This window comes from Marmota marmota, unplaced genomic scaffold (genome assembly GCF_001458135.2).
Source record: "Marmota marmota marmota unplaced genomic scaffold, marMar, whole genome shotgun sequence".
In the NCBI taxonomy this organism is placed as follows: Eukaryota; Metazoa; Chordata; class Mammalia; order Rodentia; family Sciuridae; genus Marmota; species Marmota marmota.
In genome coordinates this window covers 789,228-805,657 of record NW_026000068.1, presented here as the reverse complement: position 1 = coordinate 805,657, position 16,430 = coordinate 789,228, and the positions used below count along the sequence as shown (strand labels likewise).

The following is a 16,430-nucleotide window of genomic DNA, read 5'->3' as shown; positions in this document are numbered from 1 at the left end:
GGTCAGCTGCCAAGGTCATCGGTGCCTGGCCGCCCCCCCCCCTGCGCCCCACTGCGTAGGGCTGTGTGGCTGCTGCGCCTCTGTGGCCACATGAAGAGAGCAGATGATGGAGGAGCTGAGGGTGGCCAGGAGGCTCAGCTGTCTGACTGACAGGCTTCTGAGGTGTGGGTCTGATGGCCAAGGAAGTAACACTGTCAGGCCTGGTCAGCTGCACGCCCCTCCACCCCGGCTCTCAGGGGAGCCACTGTCTGGGGTGGCTCCTTGGCCAAGTGTACCTGGGACAAATCAGCCCGGGTCCACCTGGACACAGGTTGAGAGGACCAGGGGTTCTAGCTCTGTTGAGAACCGGCCGTGTTCGAGACTGAGAAGTGGTGTCACCTGGCCAGCACTGCGCCCTGACTCTGCCTGCAAGTGCTCAAGGTCCTCGGGCTCCGGCACCCACCCTCAGACTGGGGCCAAGTGACAGAGACCCCACGCCAGCGGGAGGTGGACCGTCCCCCCCCCCAGGGTGCATCTCAGGTCCCACAGGCTTACCTCCCCCGTGGGTCTGGCACAGGTACGGAAACCTCCATATGTTACCCAGCCCCACGGCAAACCCAATGCAGCTCAAGAGGTACTGGAACTTGCTGTCCCAGCGGGGCCTCTCGTCCTCACAGCTGTCTACCAGCGGACCTGGGCTTGGGGCCTGGGCCATGCTGCCAGTCTCCCAGGGTGCAGGTGCTGAGTGGGTGCCTCACTGGACACCAGCCCGGGCACAGCTGGCTGGAGCTCAGCTGGAACTTGGAGATGGAATCGTCCCTCCTCGGGGACGTTTGCCCATTTATTTCAAGGAGCCCAGTTAATTGGTAACTTGGGCTGGTTCCTAGTGACTGTGCCGGCCTGTCCCCATGGCCCGCATCCCCCAGCCCCATGAATGGCTTGGCCTGCTGCCAGCGTAGTGGCCTCTGCTCCGGGGACTGCAGGACTCCCACGCAGGGCACACTTGGTCTTTGGAAAGGATTCACTATGTGACTGTGGCTGTGCTTTTGAGGTAGGTGTAGACTCAGTTGGTGAGAGAGCACAGTGAGGACCCTGCACAGCTCTGCTTCCTGCACGTCACTTCTCCAGAGCTTGCCATGGGCAAGGACGTGGCGCCTGGGGTCTGGGAGGGCCACATGCACCACTGTCACCACGTGCTCATGCTCGGCCCTTGTGGCCCCCGTCCTGGCATTGCCTTCTCACCTAGGAAGCTCTGTGAGTGGCACCTGCAGAGCCTGGGGCCAGCTGTTCTGCCCACCATGACTGGGACTCTGCAGCTGGCGCGGTCTGCCCTGCGCTTGCTGAGCAGCGTGCCTGGTGGGGTGCGCCCACCGCAGCTTCAGGGCAGGGCATCTGTCCTGGGTGCAGCTGGTGATGCCCAGCTCTGGCCTGCGGGTGCAGCCTCTGCACCTCAGGACAGATGTCCAGGAGGGGCTGCGACTGGTGGCTGGTCACATCCGGTCTTGTTTCTTTTTCTTTTGCAGGGCTGGGGCGGGAACCAGGGCCTGGGTGCGTGGGCAAGGGCTCAGTACTGGGCTGCGCTGGCCCACTTGTCTGAGTCACCAGGGTGGACGCTGGCTGCCTGGCTCTGTGCTGTCCTGGGCTTGTCTTAGTCCCCAGCCCCAGCTGCACCTGCTCCAGACCCAGTGCAGAGCCCAGACCCTGGGTGTGGCCCACTGTCGACCAAGGACAGTGTCCTGGGGTCAGGTCAGGGAGGGCTGCCCGCCGTGGGCCAGCTGCTCTCTGGAGGCCAGGGCTCCCCTGCTCCTCCCCTCCTGTGCTAGCTGCCCCCCTTCTGCCCTCTGCAGTCGGCTGGGCAGCATCAGTGCACAGGGGGTCGAGTCCTCTTCTCCACTGTAGCCACCTCCTGCCCGTGGGGTCCAACTCAAAGGAGCCCCATGGGGCTCTGCTTGGGCTCTGGGTTCCTCCCTCCCAGGGCAGGCCTCAGCCCTGGATCTGTGTTCCCGCTCCCCTGGACATGACCTCAACCAGGCAGCCACAAGTCCAAATCCGAGCCCCAGGGCTCCCGTGTCCAGTCGACACAGTCTGGGACAGGGGGCATCTCCTGCGGTCCTCTTCTCCCTGGTGCTCCTCGGAAGATTCCCTGCCTCCTGCCTCCCCTCTCCTGCACCCTGCTTGTCCTGGCCAAGCCCCACCAGCCCTCCCGGGGCAGCAAGGGGTCCCCAGACCAGTGTCTGTCCAGCCCACTGGGCTACCAGGTCCCGCACTCCAGGGGCCACAGCAGAGAGGCTTCTTTCAGAATGAGCCCCAAACCATCCCCTGGGCCCAGAGGTGGGCCAGACTCGCTAGCTGCACCTCCAAGTGCTGTGACCCCCCTCGGCCTTGGCCACAGCCCAGCTCAAGCCTCCGTGTCTGACAGCAGCTCTTGAGCCAGGGGTATTAAACAGGCATGCTTTATTCCACAACCCCACACAGAAGCCATCAGAGAGCTGCCCAGGAGACACCACGGATGTCCGAGACCCCACGGGGTCTCCTGGACAGGCACACGGGGGCCTCCAGGACACCGTGGGCAGTGTACTGGTGGGTATGGATCCATCAACAGCTTCCCAGTCGGAGGTTGTGGGGAGAGGGGAGGTGGGACCACTGGCCACCAGATGGGACCCTCCATCTTCTTGGGCTGAGCCTCTGGGGCATGTCACCAGGCCTGGGGCAGAGCCTGGGCCCCTGGGTCCCCCTGATTTGGTAGATTTCTGCAGATCACAGTCCCAGGTGGCCAGCTGGATGATGGAGAGTTCCTGGTAAGAGGACTTGGGTGTGGAGGGTCTCGTGGCTGGAGCTGGAGTCTGGTGAGGAGTGACGTGGAGTGTCTCTGAGCTGGAGGAACATGGTGCCAGGCCCCCTAGGACCTCCCACACTGGCCGTGAGAATCCTCAGGAAGTTTTTTCCATGGAAAACGGAGGCAACCAGCTTGCTGAAGCAAACATCCAAAGTGGGAAGTCCTCCGGCTGAGATGGGGGACAGGTCCAGGGATGACACCCCCACCACCGGCAAACGCAGGCGCCGACCCCGGGCTCACCGAGTGACATAGGGTGGACAAAGTGCCCAGGACTCTCAGAGTGCCCTCAACCACAGTGCTCAGGCCAAGTTACCCTTTGACCTTTCTCCTCCAGCGTCTGGCTAAAAATTCACGGGGTTAACGTCCCTTAAGAACATGCAAGGTGGCTCCTGCTGCGGTTAGGCCAGGCTGAGCTCTGCTGAGCTGCCCATCGAGCTGTGCAGCCAGCAGCAATCATTAAACGGTCGGTCCCCCCAGCCCATGCACTGCTGGGCTGACCCCGGCCAGACCCGCAGCCTCGCCCACCCACGCCCCCTCACACTTCTCCTTGAAGAGCAAAAGGGCCCACACCTTTCCCTCAGGGGCCGTTGGTCCAGGGCAGCCAGCAGTGTGGGGTGGGCAGCGGGGACCATTCCAAGGAGACCAGCCGGCAGCTCGCGCTCTATCTCCCGCCTCGCGACAGAGGGAGCATAGCAACTCGGCCTCCCACGCCTGGGCCTTGGACTCTCCACAGGGCTGTGCAGGTCAGGCAAGTCCTGAGCCAGGTCTGCCCCAGGCCACAGTCCATGCCCCACCACCATGTCCACATGAGGGACAGTGCATAAGGTGGCCAGGCCTGAGAAGGGGCACGTGTCAGGAACATGTAAACACATACATTTTCACACATATGTGCAATAAGCACACGTATACATACAGGAATGTGCACAGGCACACACTTGTGAGTTGTGTACAGGTGTATACAATTCACATACACTTAGGTGCATATGTACAAATATCTGTGTGCACAATACACAGGCCCACATACACTCATATATACGTAACCCACACCATACAGACACATTTTACACCCAAACACACACACCTGCATATGCATGTGCACACATATCTGCACACACAATGTTCATGTTCACCTGCATGTGTGTGCACAACTTGTATCCACAGACATATACACACCTTCATGCACACACACACATGCTCACACATAAACATTTACACGTGTGTAAAACGTGTGCTTATGCACACATACAGGCATGCATACACTACCATGTGTGTACACACAAACATGCGCTTGGGTATATATACATGCACAACATACACGTATTCACACATATACTTACACACTCAGACACATACGTGTTTATATGCATTCTAACATACACACCACACACTTTGCACCTGTAGAAGTGTGTACCCCTGCATGTATGCATGAACACACGTGGACAACACATATGTACACACCCATGCATTCAGGCACACACACACTGCAGCCCTGCCACCTCAAGGGTCCTGTGGCTCCTTTCCTCCCGACACTATCGGCTGCAGACTCTGGGCTGGGCCCACTCAGGACTTGAGTTCTCCGTTCACAGAGGCTGTGGACAGTGTGCTGACCAGCCCTTGCTGGTCACCTGGCCTCCGCCAATGGTTTCTGACGATCTTGTAGAAGGCAATGCAGGGAATGGTGAGGCACGGCACCCCAGCCACAATGGCCACCACGGCGTACACCCAGCCTGGGTAGGCCACCTTCTGGGACTGGGGAAACTTGTCCTGCAGGAGGGACACACAGGGTGAGCGACCCAGAAGGCAAAGGCACTCTGACCCCACCGTGCTCGCCTGCTGCTCGGGGGCAGGGGGACCCCTGCCTTCCTCCAGCACTGCCTCCCCCGGCCCATGGGGAACTTGGCAGCTGCCCCTGTTGCCGGCTGGGCACTCACGTAGCTAGGGTCCCAGACGTTGTACGTGAGCTCTTTGTTGACCTGGATCACGAAGTAGAAGAAGAAGATGACCAACATGATTATGGGGCTGACCACTCTCCACATGAGCTGCCAGAAGATGTTGGGCTTGTGGCCAATCATGAATTCGATGTCCCGGTTGAACCTGCAGCAGGGCAGGAGGGGTGACCTCCGTGAGTCCACCAGGATGCAGTTTATCGAGGCCCCAGGCTGTCCAGTCCTGCTGCCTGGACGTTACATGTCCTGGAGGCCTGCATCCCTCAGCAAAGCTCCACCCCGTGTGCAGGCAAAGCTCTGCCTCTTGTCGGAGGAGACCCTGGCCAGCGGAGCCACCTGCCAGCCCGTGTGCCCAGAGGCCTCACTGCCTGGGATGCCATCACCAGCTCTGAGGCAGGCTGGCTGTCAGAGGTTCCTGTCCTCGCCACGTGCTGGTGACCACAGAGGGCCAGTGCTCCAGGGGAGCAGAGCAGGTGCAGCTGTGAGACTTGTCCCCTCCGCTCCTCCTGACACATGTACAGGGTCAGCCCTGAGGCTGGACAGTGCCCATCATGACCTGCCCTAAGGCTTGAAACTGTCCTATGCCCAGCTTTCTTTCTTTCTTTTTTTTTCTATGCCCAGCTTTCTGCACAAAGGGTTTACTGTCCTTAGAAATCAGGATGGACAGGCGGAACGTAGGCGTGAGCCTGCCTGGGGTCTCTGAGAGTTGGTCTCGGGCCCGCTGGGGGCCTTTAGAAGCCCAGCCCTGCAGCCCGTCCACCTGGCACCTGCCTCTCCTACCATCCACAGACCTGGAGGCAGCATAGATCAGTCTGCATGTCCTTCACAGCCACCAAGCTGGGGTGTGTGGCTAATTCCACAGGCTCTGCTTAAAACACCCTTGTGACTTTGAAACCCCCTGTGGCGACCTGGTCTTCCTCAGCCTGGCCCTGATGCCCTTGGCTGCTGCAGCCTGGTCCCCACGCAGGCTAACGAAGCCCTGTCCATGTACCCTGTGGACTGCTGTGTGTCATGATTCAGAACAGGTCTCCCAAAGCAGGAGCCCCAGCAGAGGGTGGCACTTGCTGAACTTGGCCACCCACAAGGGCCCTGCCTCCCGCAGTCCTGTGCAGCAGTGGGGGATGATGAGGAGAGGCAGGGCAGGTGTGCAGCCAAGGGCCTGTGGGTCCAGGGGGGCCGCCCTGCCTGCCCACCCTGCCTGTCTGTGTCGGGCTCTGGCTGGCTGCAAGAGCCTCCTCTGCCCTGAGAAGGCTGGAGTACTGCTCCCCACACACCAGGAGCGCCCCTGGCCGTGGACAGGGAGTGGTGTGCAGCCCCAGCTCCCTGCCCCAGGACACTGCTGAGGGCCAGGCTTGACTGAGCAGGAAGCTCCTACTGCTCTCAGATGCTGCCCCATCCTGTGATTTTGTGCCTGCCCTTGAGCCCCAGGGGCTATTTCAGGGTCCCCAATGGAGGGTCTTGCTCATGCAGTGTACCCAGGCTGAGCTACGATTCCCTGGTGGCTGCTGCTGCGTTTTCTCTCCCAGCACTGTCACCACACATGGGTCCCCGCACTGCTGCTCAGCCCTGTTTGCACAGTGACGTCTAGTGTCATCGGGAGCTGGAGGGCTTGGACTGCTTCCAAATGGGAATCAAGGTGCCACCTCCGCCAAGCTAAGCCCCATGCTCCTGCCTCTCTCGGTCCATGCAGCAAGGCCAGGACCATGTGAGGCCTGCTCCCCTGAAGGCCATCGACACTCGGGCCACATGGCAGCAGAGGCCTGAGCCACGGCACCCCGTCTCCCCTGAGCCCAGCAGGAACTCTCCTGGACTGAGCTCATCTGTTAGATGCGGCTGTCCCCGGTGCACCACCTCCGGCCTACCTGTCCACGCCGTACACGTAGACAACAGCAAACATCTCACAGAAGGCGATGATCAGCAGGGGAATGGAGCCAGCGTAGCTGTCCATCAGGGACAGCCAGTACTGGCCGGAGTTCAGCGTGAAGACGAAGGCGATGAGGTACATGCCCAAGCAGATGACGCCTGAGGGACGGTGGGCGCAGAGCCATGGTCATGGGGCCGGACCCGCCAAGGAGGGTCTCCCCTGAGGGCGCCACCCCCTGGGTGCCCACACACCTGTGAGCAGCTCCTTGGGCCACTTTTTGGGGATAAGCCTGAGGTCCTGCAGGGGCACAACCACACCCTCCATGTTCCCGAACATGGAGGAGAGGCCCAGGCAGAAGAGCATGAGGAAGAAGAGCACCGACCACAGCGGGGACACTGGCATCCTGGTGATGGCCTCGGTGAAGACGATGAAGGCCAGGCCCGTGCCCTCCACACCCTGCACAGTGGCACATGGTCACAGGCCACACCAGGCACCTGGTGACCTGTGTTCCCCAGGCCCACACCAAGCAAGGGCTGGGCACTCGGGGTCATCTGGTGAAATGGGTCCATCTGTCTTCTGGGCCCAGCTTGCTTTTTAAAAAGCTTAACTATGCGTTATGACCGGTGGGTGGGTCCCACCTCCCAGCAGCGGTCAGAACCCTATGTTGCCAGGATGACAGTCATGGCCACTAGGGGCGTCTGCAGGGGGCTCTCCCTGTGCTGGGCTCAGAGGGCTGCAAACAGGCCCGTGAGCGAGTCACAGGCACACACCCTGATGGTGCTCTGAAGTCAGCGGGCAAGGCACAGGTGGGCCCTGTGGGTACGCGCCGAGGCCATGCCACTGTCCCGGAGGCCAGCTGTCCGGGCAGTGGAATCAGGAGAGAAACCTTGGCTCAACCAGGAGCCATCCTCTGGAAGTCAGTGGGACACCAGTGAGCCTCAGGACCCCTCTGTCCTAGCTAGCCACTAGCTCTGTGACTCCTGCTCCCAATGTGACCTTTTAACCAGTGGCCACAGCAATAGCTACAGTGCCAGGCCCTGAAAATGACCTGCTCCTCCAAAGCACAGGCTGGCTTCCAACTGGAAAACTGCAAGGTCAGACGCAGTCACCTTGGGCCACCAGATGGAGAGCAGTAGATTTCCCTAGGTGTTAAAATGTTGTTCACAAGCTCCATTACTAAGGTTCCCCCGGCTTCCTGACGGCTGAGGGTCAACCAGACAGAAGTGTGGTGCTGGCCGCCTGGTAACTCTCCATCTTTACAGAAGGAGCCTGCAGGGAGCCCTAGGTGTTCAAAGTCAGGGACTGGGGCTGGCGCAGAGTGGGCTCCACGTGCCCGGAGGGGCTCTGAACCGCGTGGAGCCCCCCAGGACCCACCTCGGAGAGGAAGGAGTTCATGTCGCAGTTCTGGAAGCTCAGCTGCGCGTAGGCGACGGGGTCCGTGGCGTTGCACCAGTGCTGCATGTCTGCGAAGTTCTCCTGGGTCACGTTGCCCTCGGGCAGGTCGAACCCGTTGATGAGGGTCAGGATGTTCCTGCAGGAGAGAGGGGGCTGAGGCGTGCCCCGATGGCCCCCGGGGGTGCGTGGGTGGAAGGGGTGGGCACAGCCCTGGAGGGGCCCACAGGGCCCTGTGGGAGCATGGGCGGTGGTGGGGATGCACTCACGTGCTGAAGCAGTCGTCGTAGCGCTCGGTGGCGCGGAAGCCGATGATGGAGTAGACCACGGTGGCCGCGTACACGGACGTGAAGCCGTTGATGATGGACACGATCACAGAGTCCATCTCACAGTTGTTGCTGTGGACGAGAGTGGTGCCTGCAGGCCCGGCATGGCTGGTGTGTGGGCGAGGACGCACCCGCCCAGAGTTGGGCAGTGTGGAGGCCCACCATGTCCAGTCCTGAGGCTGCGCCCTGCCCTGGGTAGGGAGCAGCTGAGCCCACTGTCCTCTGGTGTGTGGGCATTTCAGACTCAAGAGTGGCCCAAGGGCTGGGTCTCAGCCCCAAGCACAAGGCTGGTGGACCTCACTCTTGACCTTCTTACCACGTTAGGAGGCCACACACCTTCCCCCACAGGTGGCTCTGGACCCCCAAAGCCTGGGGACGCCTGGACGAGCTTCACCGCTGGGCCCAGAGATCTCTGTGCTCCAATCCCAGCCCAGCTCAGGCAGGGGACAGTCGGCTCAGAGGAAGGGCAGGCCCTGGGCCTCCACCCCAGCAGGCAAGGCCCATGTCCTCTGGAAATGGCAGGCCAGGGCCTCCCCTGCCCACACCTCCTTGCCTCAGACCCTAGTGTGATGGGTGGCTTGGTTTGGGTTGTAGTTTCTTACTTGGAATTTCGAGAGGGATTCACTTCACAGATGCCAGGACTGGGTGGACCCCAGGCCTGGGTGGACCCCCTCCCAGGGGGGAAGGAGGAGCTGGAAGGCTCTGTCTGGGACTTGTCCTCTGAGCCCTGGGCCTCCGTGACATGATGGATGTCACCCATGAGGCAGCAGGGGAGGTCCCGGCAGGGTCCCCCGCTGGAGTTGTAGTCTGTGGAGGGTCTGCAGGGTTCGTGCTGCCTCAGGTGGCTTGAGGGCCATAGAGCTGTGTAGTCCTGGCCCCAGAGGAGTGGGAGGTGTGGCCACCTGCGGCCTCAGCTTAGGGCCCCTCAGGACTGTGAACTTCCTCCCTGTCCTCACAACCGCAGTGACCTCACTCAGCCTCCGGCTGAGGCCTCCACACTGACTGTCCAGCCCCCTGGACCCCTGGGGTCTCTGCTTTTGCCTAAGGACTCCCAGTCGCTGTGACACCTGAAGGCTCGCCACTGAGCACGTGCTGACCCCCAGCAGACCGCACCAGCTCCCCTCCCTCCAGATGCTTCTGTCAAAGGCAGAGTGGCTGGGTGTGGTGGCCACTCCCAGATCCTGAGGCAAGAGAACGGTAAGTTCAAGGTCAACCTGGGCAACTTAGAGAGGCCCTTTCAAACTAAATAAAAAGGGCTGGTGGCGTAGCTCAGTGGGTGATCACCCTGCGTTCAACCCCAGTACCAACCGTGGCATCCATAACCCAGTAATAAAGTAAAAAAGGGCTGTGGAGACCAGAGGCACACGTGGGCCGGTTCAGCCCCGGGTCCCAGGGCCCCCAGGCAGCATGTGAGCCATCAGGGCTGCAGATGTGTCCACAGGGGGCACCGCCCTGCACCACTGGGAGGGCCCTGCGCAGAGGAACTGAGGGGCCTGGGCGCCTGCACGTCTGGCTGAGAGCAGAGCGGGCAGTGGCCAGGCGACGGGCAGAGCCCTGCCCAGCAGTGACGCCCCTAAGGGTCCACACCTGTGTGCTGGTGCTCATAGCAGCCAAGAAGTGGAAGCAGCCTGATGTCCCAGCTAACAGGTGGACAGACAGGCAGGCTGTGCACTGTCCACCACCACCCAGTCAGCCAGGCCAGGAAGGAGGCGGGGTGCCCGCTGCACAGGGAGCTCCATGCAGCCCGAGCAGCACAGCCAGGCCAGAAAGCCACCAGGGCTGGCCCCAGGGACTTGGGAGTGACCGCTCGGGGGTTGGGTATCTCTGGTGAGCTGAGAACATCTGGTCCTGGAGGGGCCGCTGCCCGCTGTGGGGTCCTCAGCGCCGAGCGGGGCACCGGCGTGAACTGTGTGGAGGTGAAGTGTCTGAAGCCGGTGGAGCTCCGCCTGGCTCCCCTGCGGTGGGCCTGTGTCCGCTTCCACCCACTCCCCACTGCTCCAGAGGGGGCTCTCTGAAGCCCGGGACCCGGCCCACGCGGTGACACTGAACACAGAGTCTTCGGTCGAGCTAAGGGCAACACTGCCCCACTCTACCTGCTCCATGGCTGCTACCTGGTGCCCCTCCTGCAGTGCCCGGAAGCCCTCTGTCCGTGCTGACCCTGGCCGCCTACCAGCCCTGCCTCCCCGATCACCATGCCCTCCTGTCAGTCCCTCCTTCCCAGAAGGCACCCCTGCCTGCCTGGCCTCTGTGCCACCTCTGTTCAACCTCGGCTGCCTGGCCAAGCCTGCAGGTCCACCTGCCCCCAGAAGGCCATCCTGCCCCGCCCCTGCTGCCTCCTTCCCGCCCCCACCTCCACTCATCACCACAGACACATTTGCTGATCTCTGGGCTCAACCATGGCCCACCAGGCTTCACCCAGGATGGCCCTGTCACACAGTAGGTGCTTGTCCCCCCAACCCACCATGAGTCACTGAGATGGCCCTAATGCACAGTAGGTGCTTGTTCCCCCACCCACCATGAGTCACCGAGATGGCCCTAATGCACAGTAGGTGCTTGTCCCCCCACCCACCGTGGGTCACTTAGACGGCCCTGTCACACAGTAGGTGCTTGTCCCCCCATCCACTGTGGGTCACTGAGATGGCCCTGTGACACAATATGTGCTTGTCCCCCCCACCCACAGGTCAGCAAGGATGACCCCGATGCACAGTAGGTGCTTGTCCCACTCACCCACCACAGTTCACTGAGGATGGCTCTGACACACAGTAGGTGCTTGTCTCCCCACCCACTGAGGATCACTGGGGTAATCCACGGTAGGAGCTCCACAGCACCCCCTGTGTGTCTCCTGGGGACTGCCTGGCCTCTGAATCCTGGGCCCTCTCCTGGGGCTCTCAGGGAGGCTCTGCCTGCAGGATCCCACTAGGGTCTGGGGTGCCAAGGAGTGAGCAGGTACCGCGTGGGTGTGGAGGTGGGGACTGAGGAGAGGGAGCACACAGAGACCAAGCAGCGGAGCTCATTGGGGCCCGGCTCGAGGAACACCCGCGGCATTCCCTTCCAGGTGCCCAGCCAGTGGGCTGTGAAGGGGGCCGGGCTTTGCCAAGCACCTCTGTTCTCCCTTCTCATGCTCACAACAGAACTGCACTTGGTCAGCGGGAAACAGGCCCTCCGTGCCCGCTCTGCGGAACCCGCCTGCCCCACACTCACTGCACAGAGTTGTAGCTGGAGAAGGAGATGAGACCTCCAAAGGCCAGCGAGAAGGAGTAGAACACCTGGGCGCCCGCGTCCAGCCAGGTGGTGGGGTTGGCCAGCTCCGTGACCTGCTCCGACAGAGACCGCGGCTCACCCGCCAGGCCCAGAACAAAGGAGGGTGGCCGGGGAGGAGACCTGAGCCTCGTGGTGGGTCAGGGAGGGAGGCCGCCTGGGCTGGTGGTGACTGGCGGTCATGATGGACACTGTCCACCACAGGGAGCAGCTGGTTCCTCCCCTGACTGGGGCCACTATTCTACACAGAGGGGCAACCTCAAGCTCACCAGTGCCCCCACCCTGCACAGCCGCAGGAGGGCCTGCAAACAGGACTCCCGCTGGGCCCTGGTTGACCCTCCTAGACTTGGGACTGGCCAGGTTGCAGCTGGCCAGCAGGCCTGGGAGCTGGTCTTGAGGCCAGGAGGACACAGAGTCGGGGAGGGCCTGCCCCAGCATGGACCTCCCCAGAGGATCTGGAGAGGGTGGACAGCAGGAACTCACGTTGGGCGTGAACAGGAAGACGATGCCGTTGGTGGCACCCTTCAGCGTCAGGCCGCGGATGAGGAAGATGGTCAGCACAATGTAGGGCAGCGTGGAGGTGATGTAGACAGCCTGCATGGGCAGAGGGCACACGGGTCAGGCCGGGACGAGGGCAGGGCTGGCAGGTGGGAAGCCTTCCCAGCCGAGGATGGTGGCCCCTCTCCATCTTCCGCTAGGCCTGGTGTCACTTAATGCTTCCACCCAGGGAGATGGGATAACTCTGCGTGCAGAGCGCAGTGCGGGGCTGGACCCTGGGCCTCATGATGCTGGGCCAGCTCCACGCTGGGCTGTGCCTCAGCCTGCGTGGGACGATTCAAGAGCCTGTCTTGAGAGCATCTTGGCCAACACGTGTGGCAAACCTGGGGCAGAGGCCTCCCCAGAGGACATTGGGACCAGGTGAGGTGGTCAGTGGCTCAGGTGTGGGCCCCGTTCCCGGAGGCAGCAGCCTGGACACACCCATACCTTCCCGGTGGTCTCAATGCCACGGATGGTGCACACGTACAGCACGCTCCAGGCACAGGTCAGGGAGAGCAGGACCCACCACTGGATGGAGCCCGAGTCGCTGATGGACGTGGAGATGTTGAGGGTCTCTCGGTACCAGAAGTAGTCCACGGAGGAGCTCTTGGCACACTCCTCCACGTAGCCTGCGAGGGCAAGCCAGGCGCACACCTCAGGGCTGGGCCACCAGGGGGAGACACGTGGGAGAAGGGCCACCAAGGCCCCTCATGTGCCCGGAGGCATGAGCGTGTTGGGAACACGCGCCTGCCTGTGGCATGTGCTGCTTCTGGCTGCCCCAGCTCCTGGGGGCCCACGCTCAGCAGGCAGGAGGTTGGGGTCTTGGATGCCCTGGCCAGGTCCACACCCGTGACTGCCCTGCTCTCAGGGCTCACAGAGCCACACCCAAGAGGGAAGACTCCGGCCCAAGAGCAGCGGGGGGTGCCGTAGGAGGGACCTGAGCCTTTCCGACCCTGCAGGCCCCCGAGTGAGGGATCCTGGAAGGGCCAGGGTTGGGGAACACGCACAGGCACCCATGGTGGAGACATGGCGGGGCCATAGGTGTGAAGGAGTTGGTCCTCTGGACATCCCACCAGGCCTGCCTGGAGCCTGGAGCCCCAGCAGTTCCCGGATCCCTCTCCGTGGGCCCTGAAGGCTCTGGTTTCTAAGTGACCTGTGGCTCCAAGGCGCTGTTTCAACAACCAGGTCCGTAGCACCTGGGTGGCCATGCACGGAGCGTGGCCCTGTGCCTTCTAGGAGGTCCCGTCACTCCCACGGGGCCAGGTGGGGGGGCACTGGCTCTGGCCAGCCTCACCTGTGCCGTTCCCGTTGAGCGGGCACTCGCTCCACGGCAGGGGCTCCTGGAAGGAGTTGAAGAAGTACCACATGACCAGGGCGATGATGGTGTTGTAGTACAGACCCACCATGAAGGACACAAACATGGAGGCGATGCCTGCAGGAAGGGGTGGCTGAGGCCGAGGGCAGCTGCCCCAAGAGGGCCTCCCGACAGGGCACTCAACAGCCTGAGGGGCAGGAGCAGTCCCCCAGGCCCACCCACACCAGGGGCAGGCGGGCAGGGAAGGCTGTCTGTCGAGCTCCTGGGGGACCATGGGGCAGGACCACAAGGGTGTCATGTGTGCACTTGGCTGAAGTGTGAGAGGGAACAGAATGTGTGTGTGAGAGGGAGTGGGGGACCGACGGGGACGGGAGGGACGGGGGACAGATGGGGACGGGAGGGACGGGGGACTGACGGGTACAGGAGGGCTGGGAGAGGCAAGGGCTGGGGGAAGGAGCTCTGGATTCCAGGGCAGGGTGTGGGTAGTGGTGCTGGTTGGGCCTCAGGCCTCAGGGCAGGCCCCACCTGGACTCAGAGTCCCTTTCCTAGTGGACCCTGACCCTTTCTCCCCAAGAGCTCAAGAATTTTTTGGTGCCTACCCATGTCCTGAGGCCCCAGTGAACTGTGGACCTCTTGGTGAGAACACGCTAGGGCCACCCCTGGGTCAGAGTTTGTAAATGAGTGACCACACCTGGGGCTGGGGTCAGTGCTGGGGGACTCCTCGCTGAGTATGTGGAAGTAGGCTGAGAGCAGGCAGCTAGTGCCCTCTGCTGGCCTACTCTGGGCAGGCAGGGGTCATTCTGCTGTCCTCTGAGTCTAGAGCCTCCTGGGGACCAGGAGCGTCCAGCGCTGACCCTGCCATCTACACTCTGGAGGCTCCAGCCGAGGGTTTCTGAAGGCCTCTGAGAGGGGTGACCCTGGGATCCCTCTCCGCCTGGGGACACTTGAAGGGCCGGGCACCAGTCCCTGGCCCAGGAGGGGCCACACCAGACACGCACCTACGCCCTTGAGGGCCGGGTGGATGGAGCTCCACACGCCCACACTGCCCTTCCGCAGCCGCTGACCGATGGCGAACTCCAGGTAGAGCAGGGGCATGCCCTCCACCACCAGCAGGATGAGGAACGGGATCATGAAGGCCCCTGCCAGGGCAGAGCAGGCGTCAGGACGCAGGCCTGCAGGGGCCCTGGGGACGTGCCCAGGGACAGTGCTGCAGAGCTGTGTCCTGACTGTGAGACAGAGCACCAAGGTGGGTGGGCAGGGTGGACCTGAGCCGAGATGGAGCAGTGAGTCACGACCAGGGTCGGGTGGACGGCCTGCTCCAGAAGGGCCACTGGGAAGCAGGCATTCCTACCCTCACACAGACCGACCGGCTCCACCTGTCCACCGGGGGTGTGGTCGCCGGACCAGGCATGCCGCTGCCGCTGGGAACACCGAACACCTGTGGTGTGGGGACTCCTGACCAGGGCCGTCGGCCCCCAGAGCTCTGCGAACAGGCCATCTGCCCTGAAGGGGCCCCTGCCAGCCCCTGCTGATGTCCAGCCTGCACCCGTGCTGCAAGTGGGCTTCCAGCAGCACCTGGGAGCTAGTGAAGGTGTCCAGGGAGCTGGGCAGAGGGGGTCACTGAAACGCTGGGGAGATGAGAACAGCGTGGGAAGAGTGTGGGAGGAGCAGCAGGCGCCAGCCTGGGCTACAGAGGCACTGGGTGTGCTCAGCAGGGTCTGTGAGGGGGCTCAGGGGCCCTGCAGTGGGCATGGACCCTGTTGATTTTACCTGCTTGCCCCCGGGCCCAGTGAGAACGTGGACAGGATGCAGCACCACCCTGCGGCTGGGGCTGAGCCGGCCTGCCCCTGAACCAGGATGCTACCCTCATTACCAAATTGTCCCCACCTGAGAGGAGAATGGAAAGCCTCCCCCCCCCAACCTCCCCCCAGGGGCCGTCTCAGGCAGGGAGCATCTGGCTGTGACAGAGAGCAGCTGGATTGGGCTTAGGACACTACTCACAGCCCAAGCACAGCCTCAGAGCCAAACACAATGCTGCCTGAGACCAGGTGTGAGCCAGCCCCGGGGCCACTTCCCTGAACGCTGGGCACCAGCATCGACCTGCGACTGTCCTGCCAGGTCCCCTGGCGTCATGTACAGCTAAAGAATGACAGATGTGAGCCACCCACCCTCAAAAGCTGCCCTCCTTGGCCTGGTGTCCTAGGCACAGGTGACAAGACCCACCCCAGAAGGATACCCCAGATCCCAACATCTGGCCAGAACACCCCCTGGGAGCAGCCTGGGCCTTCTGGGCAGAGCCAGGCCCCTGTCAGGCAGGGACAGCATCCTCCAGACTGACAGACGGACAGAGAGACAATGAGAGGCAGAGCCGGGCTTCCCTCGGTTCCAGTGAGGCCCTTGGGGGTCCCTGCTGCGGTCAGGCCCAGCGAGGGGACAGAGAGCGGTGGGGGCCCAGCTGCAGTGTGGTCAGCAGCATCTTGGCATGGGGGCGCCTGGGGCTCCTGGGGGCCTGGCTCAGGACAACCCCGCCGAGGAAGCAAGCCCTTAGCACCTCTGGGAAGGCCAGGTGGGTCCTCGGCCCCTGGGGGTCTCCAGCAAGGCCTTTGAAATGTCCTTTGAAACCAAGCCAGGAGGGGCCCTTCTGTCCTCCTGCGCCTCCCGTGGGTGCTGGCGCCCAGGAGGGAGGGGCTGTGGTGAGTCTCCTGCAGGACGGCTGTGTGGGTCCAAAGGTCCCGGGAGACCCGGCCTCCTGGTGCTGCCTGGAACCCTCGGCTCCCTGGAGCACACTCAGAAGCCAGGTGGCAGGACAGACAGACAGGGAAGTGCTGGGGATAGCACTGCCTGGAGGGAGCCACACCCCCTTCTGCAGGGTAAGTACTCCAGCTTGCTGAGCGCAGGACAGGACCCACGAGTACAGGACCCACGAGGACAGGACCCACGGAGGAGAGGACCCACGGAGGAGAGGACCCACGGAGGA

The 16,430-nt window shown here is 62.5% G+C and overlaps 2 protein-coding genes across 4 annotated transcripts in view; both read right to left on the bottom strand.

The window, feature by feature from the left end:
• Slc6a18 (solute carrier family 6 member 18) overlaps window positions 1-809 on the bottom strand; it is a 13,595-nt gene extending 12,786 nt beyond the window's left edge. For all 3 annotated transcript variants that reach the window (XM_015490439.2, XM_048813963.1, XM_048813962.1), the window contains exon 1: window positions 535-809. In XM_015490439.2, the coding sequence (XP_015345925.1) occupies window positions 535-694 (160 nt within the window). In that variant the 5' untranslated portion in view covers window positions 695-809. The remainder of the gene's footprint in view (window positions 1-534) is intronic.
• Window positions 810-2,945: 2,136 nt separating this feature from the next.
• The window catches only part of Slc6a19 (solute carrier family 6 member 19), a 16,602-nt gene continuing 3,117 nt past the window's right edge, over window positions 2,946-16,430 (bottom strand). Inside the window, exons 2-12 of the mRNA XM_015490438.2 lie at window positions 14,452-14,592; window positions 13,433-13,570; window positions 12,586-12,767; window positions 12,085-12,195; window positions 11,545-11,657; window positions 8,287-8,415; window positions 8,000-8,156; window positions 6,877-7,081; window positions 6,624-6,783; window positions 4,747-4,909; window positions 2,946-4,579 (exon numbers count right to left, since the gene is read on the bottom strand). Coding sequence (XP_015345924.1) covers window positions 4,376-4,579; window positions 4,747-4,909; window positions 6,624-6,783; window positions 6,877-7,081; window positions 8,000-8,156; window positions 8,287-8,415; window positions 11,545-11,657; window positions 12,085-12,195; window positions 12,586-12,767; window positions 13,433-13,570; window positions 14,452-14,592 — 1,703 coding nt within the window. The 3' untranslated portion in view covers window positions 2,946-4,375. The remainder of the gene's footprint in view (window positions 4,580-4,746; window positions 4,910-6,623; window positions 6,784-6,876; window positions 7,082-7,999; window positions 8,157-8,286; window positions 8,416-11,544; window positions 11,658-12,084; window positions 12,196-12,585; window positions 12,768-13,432; window positions 13,571-14,451; window positions 14,593-16,430) is intronic.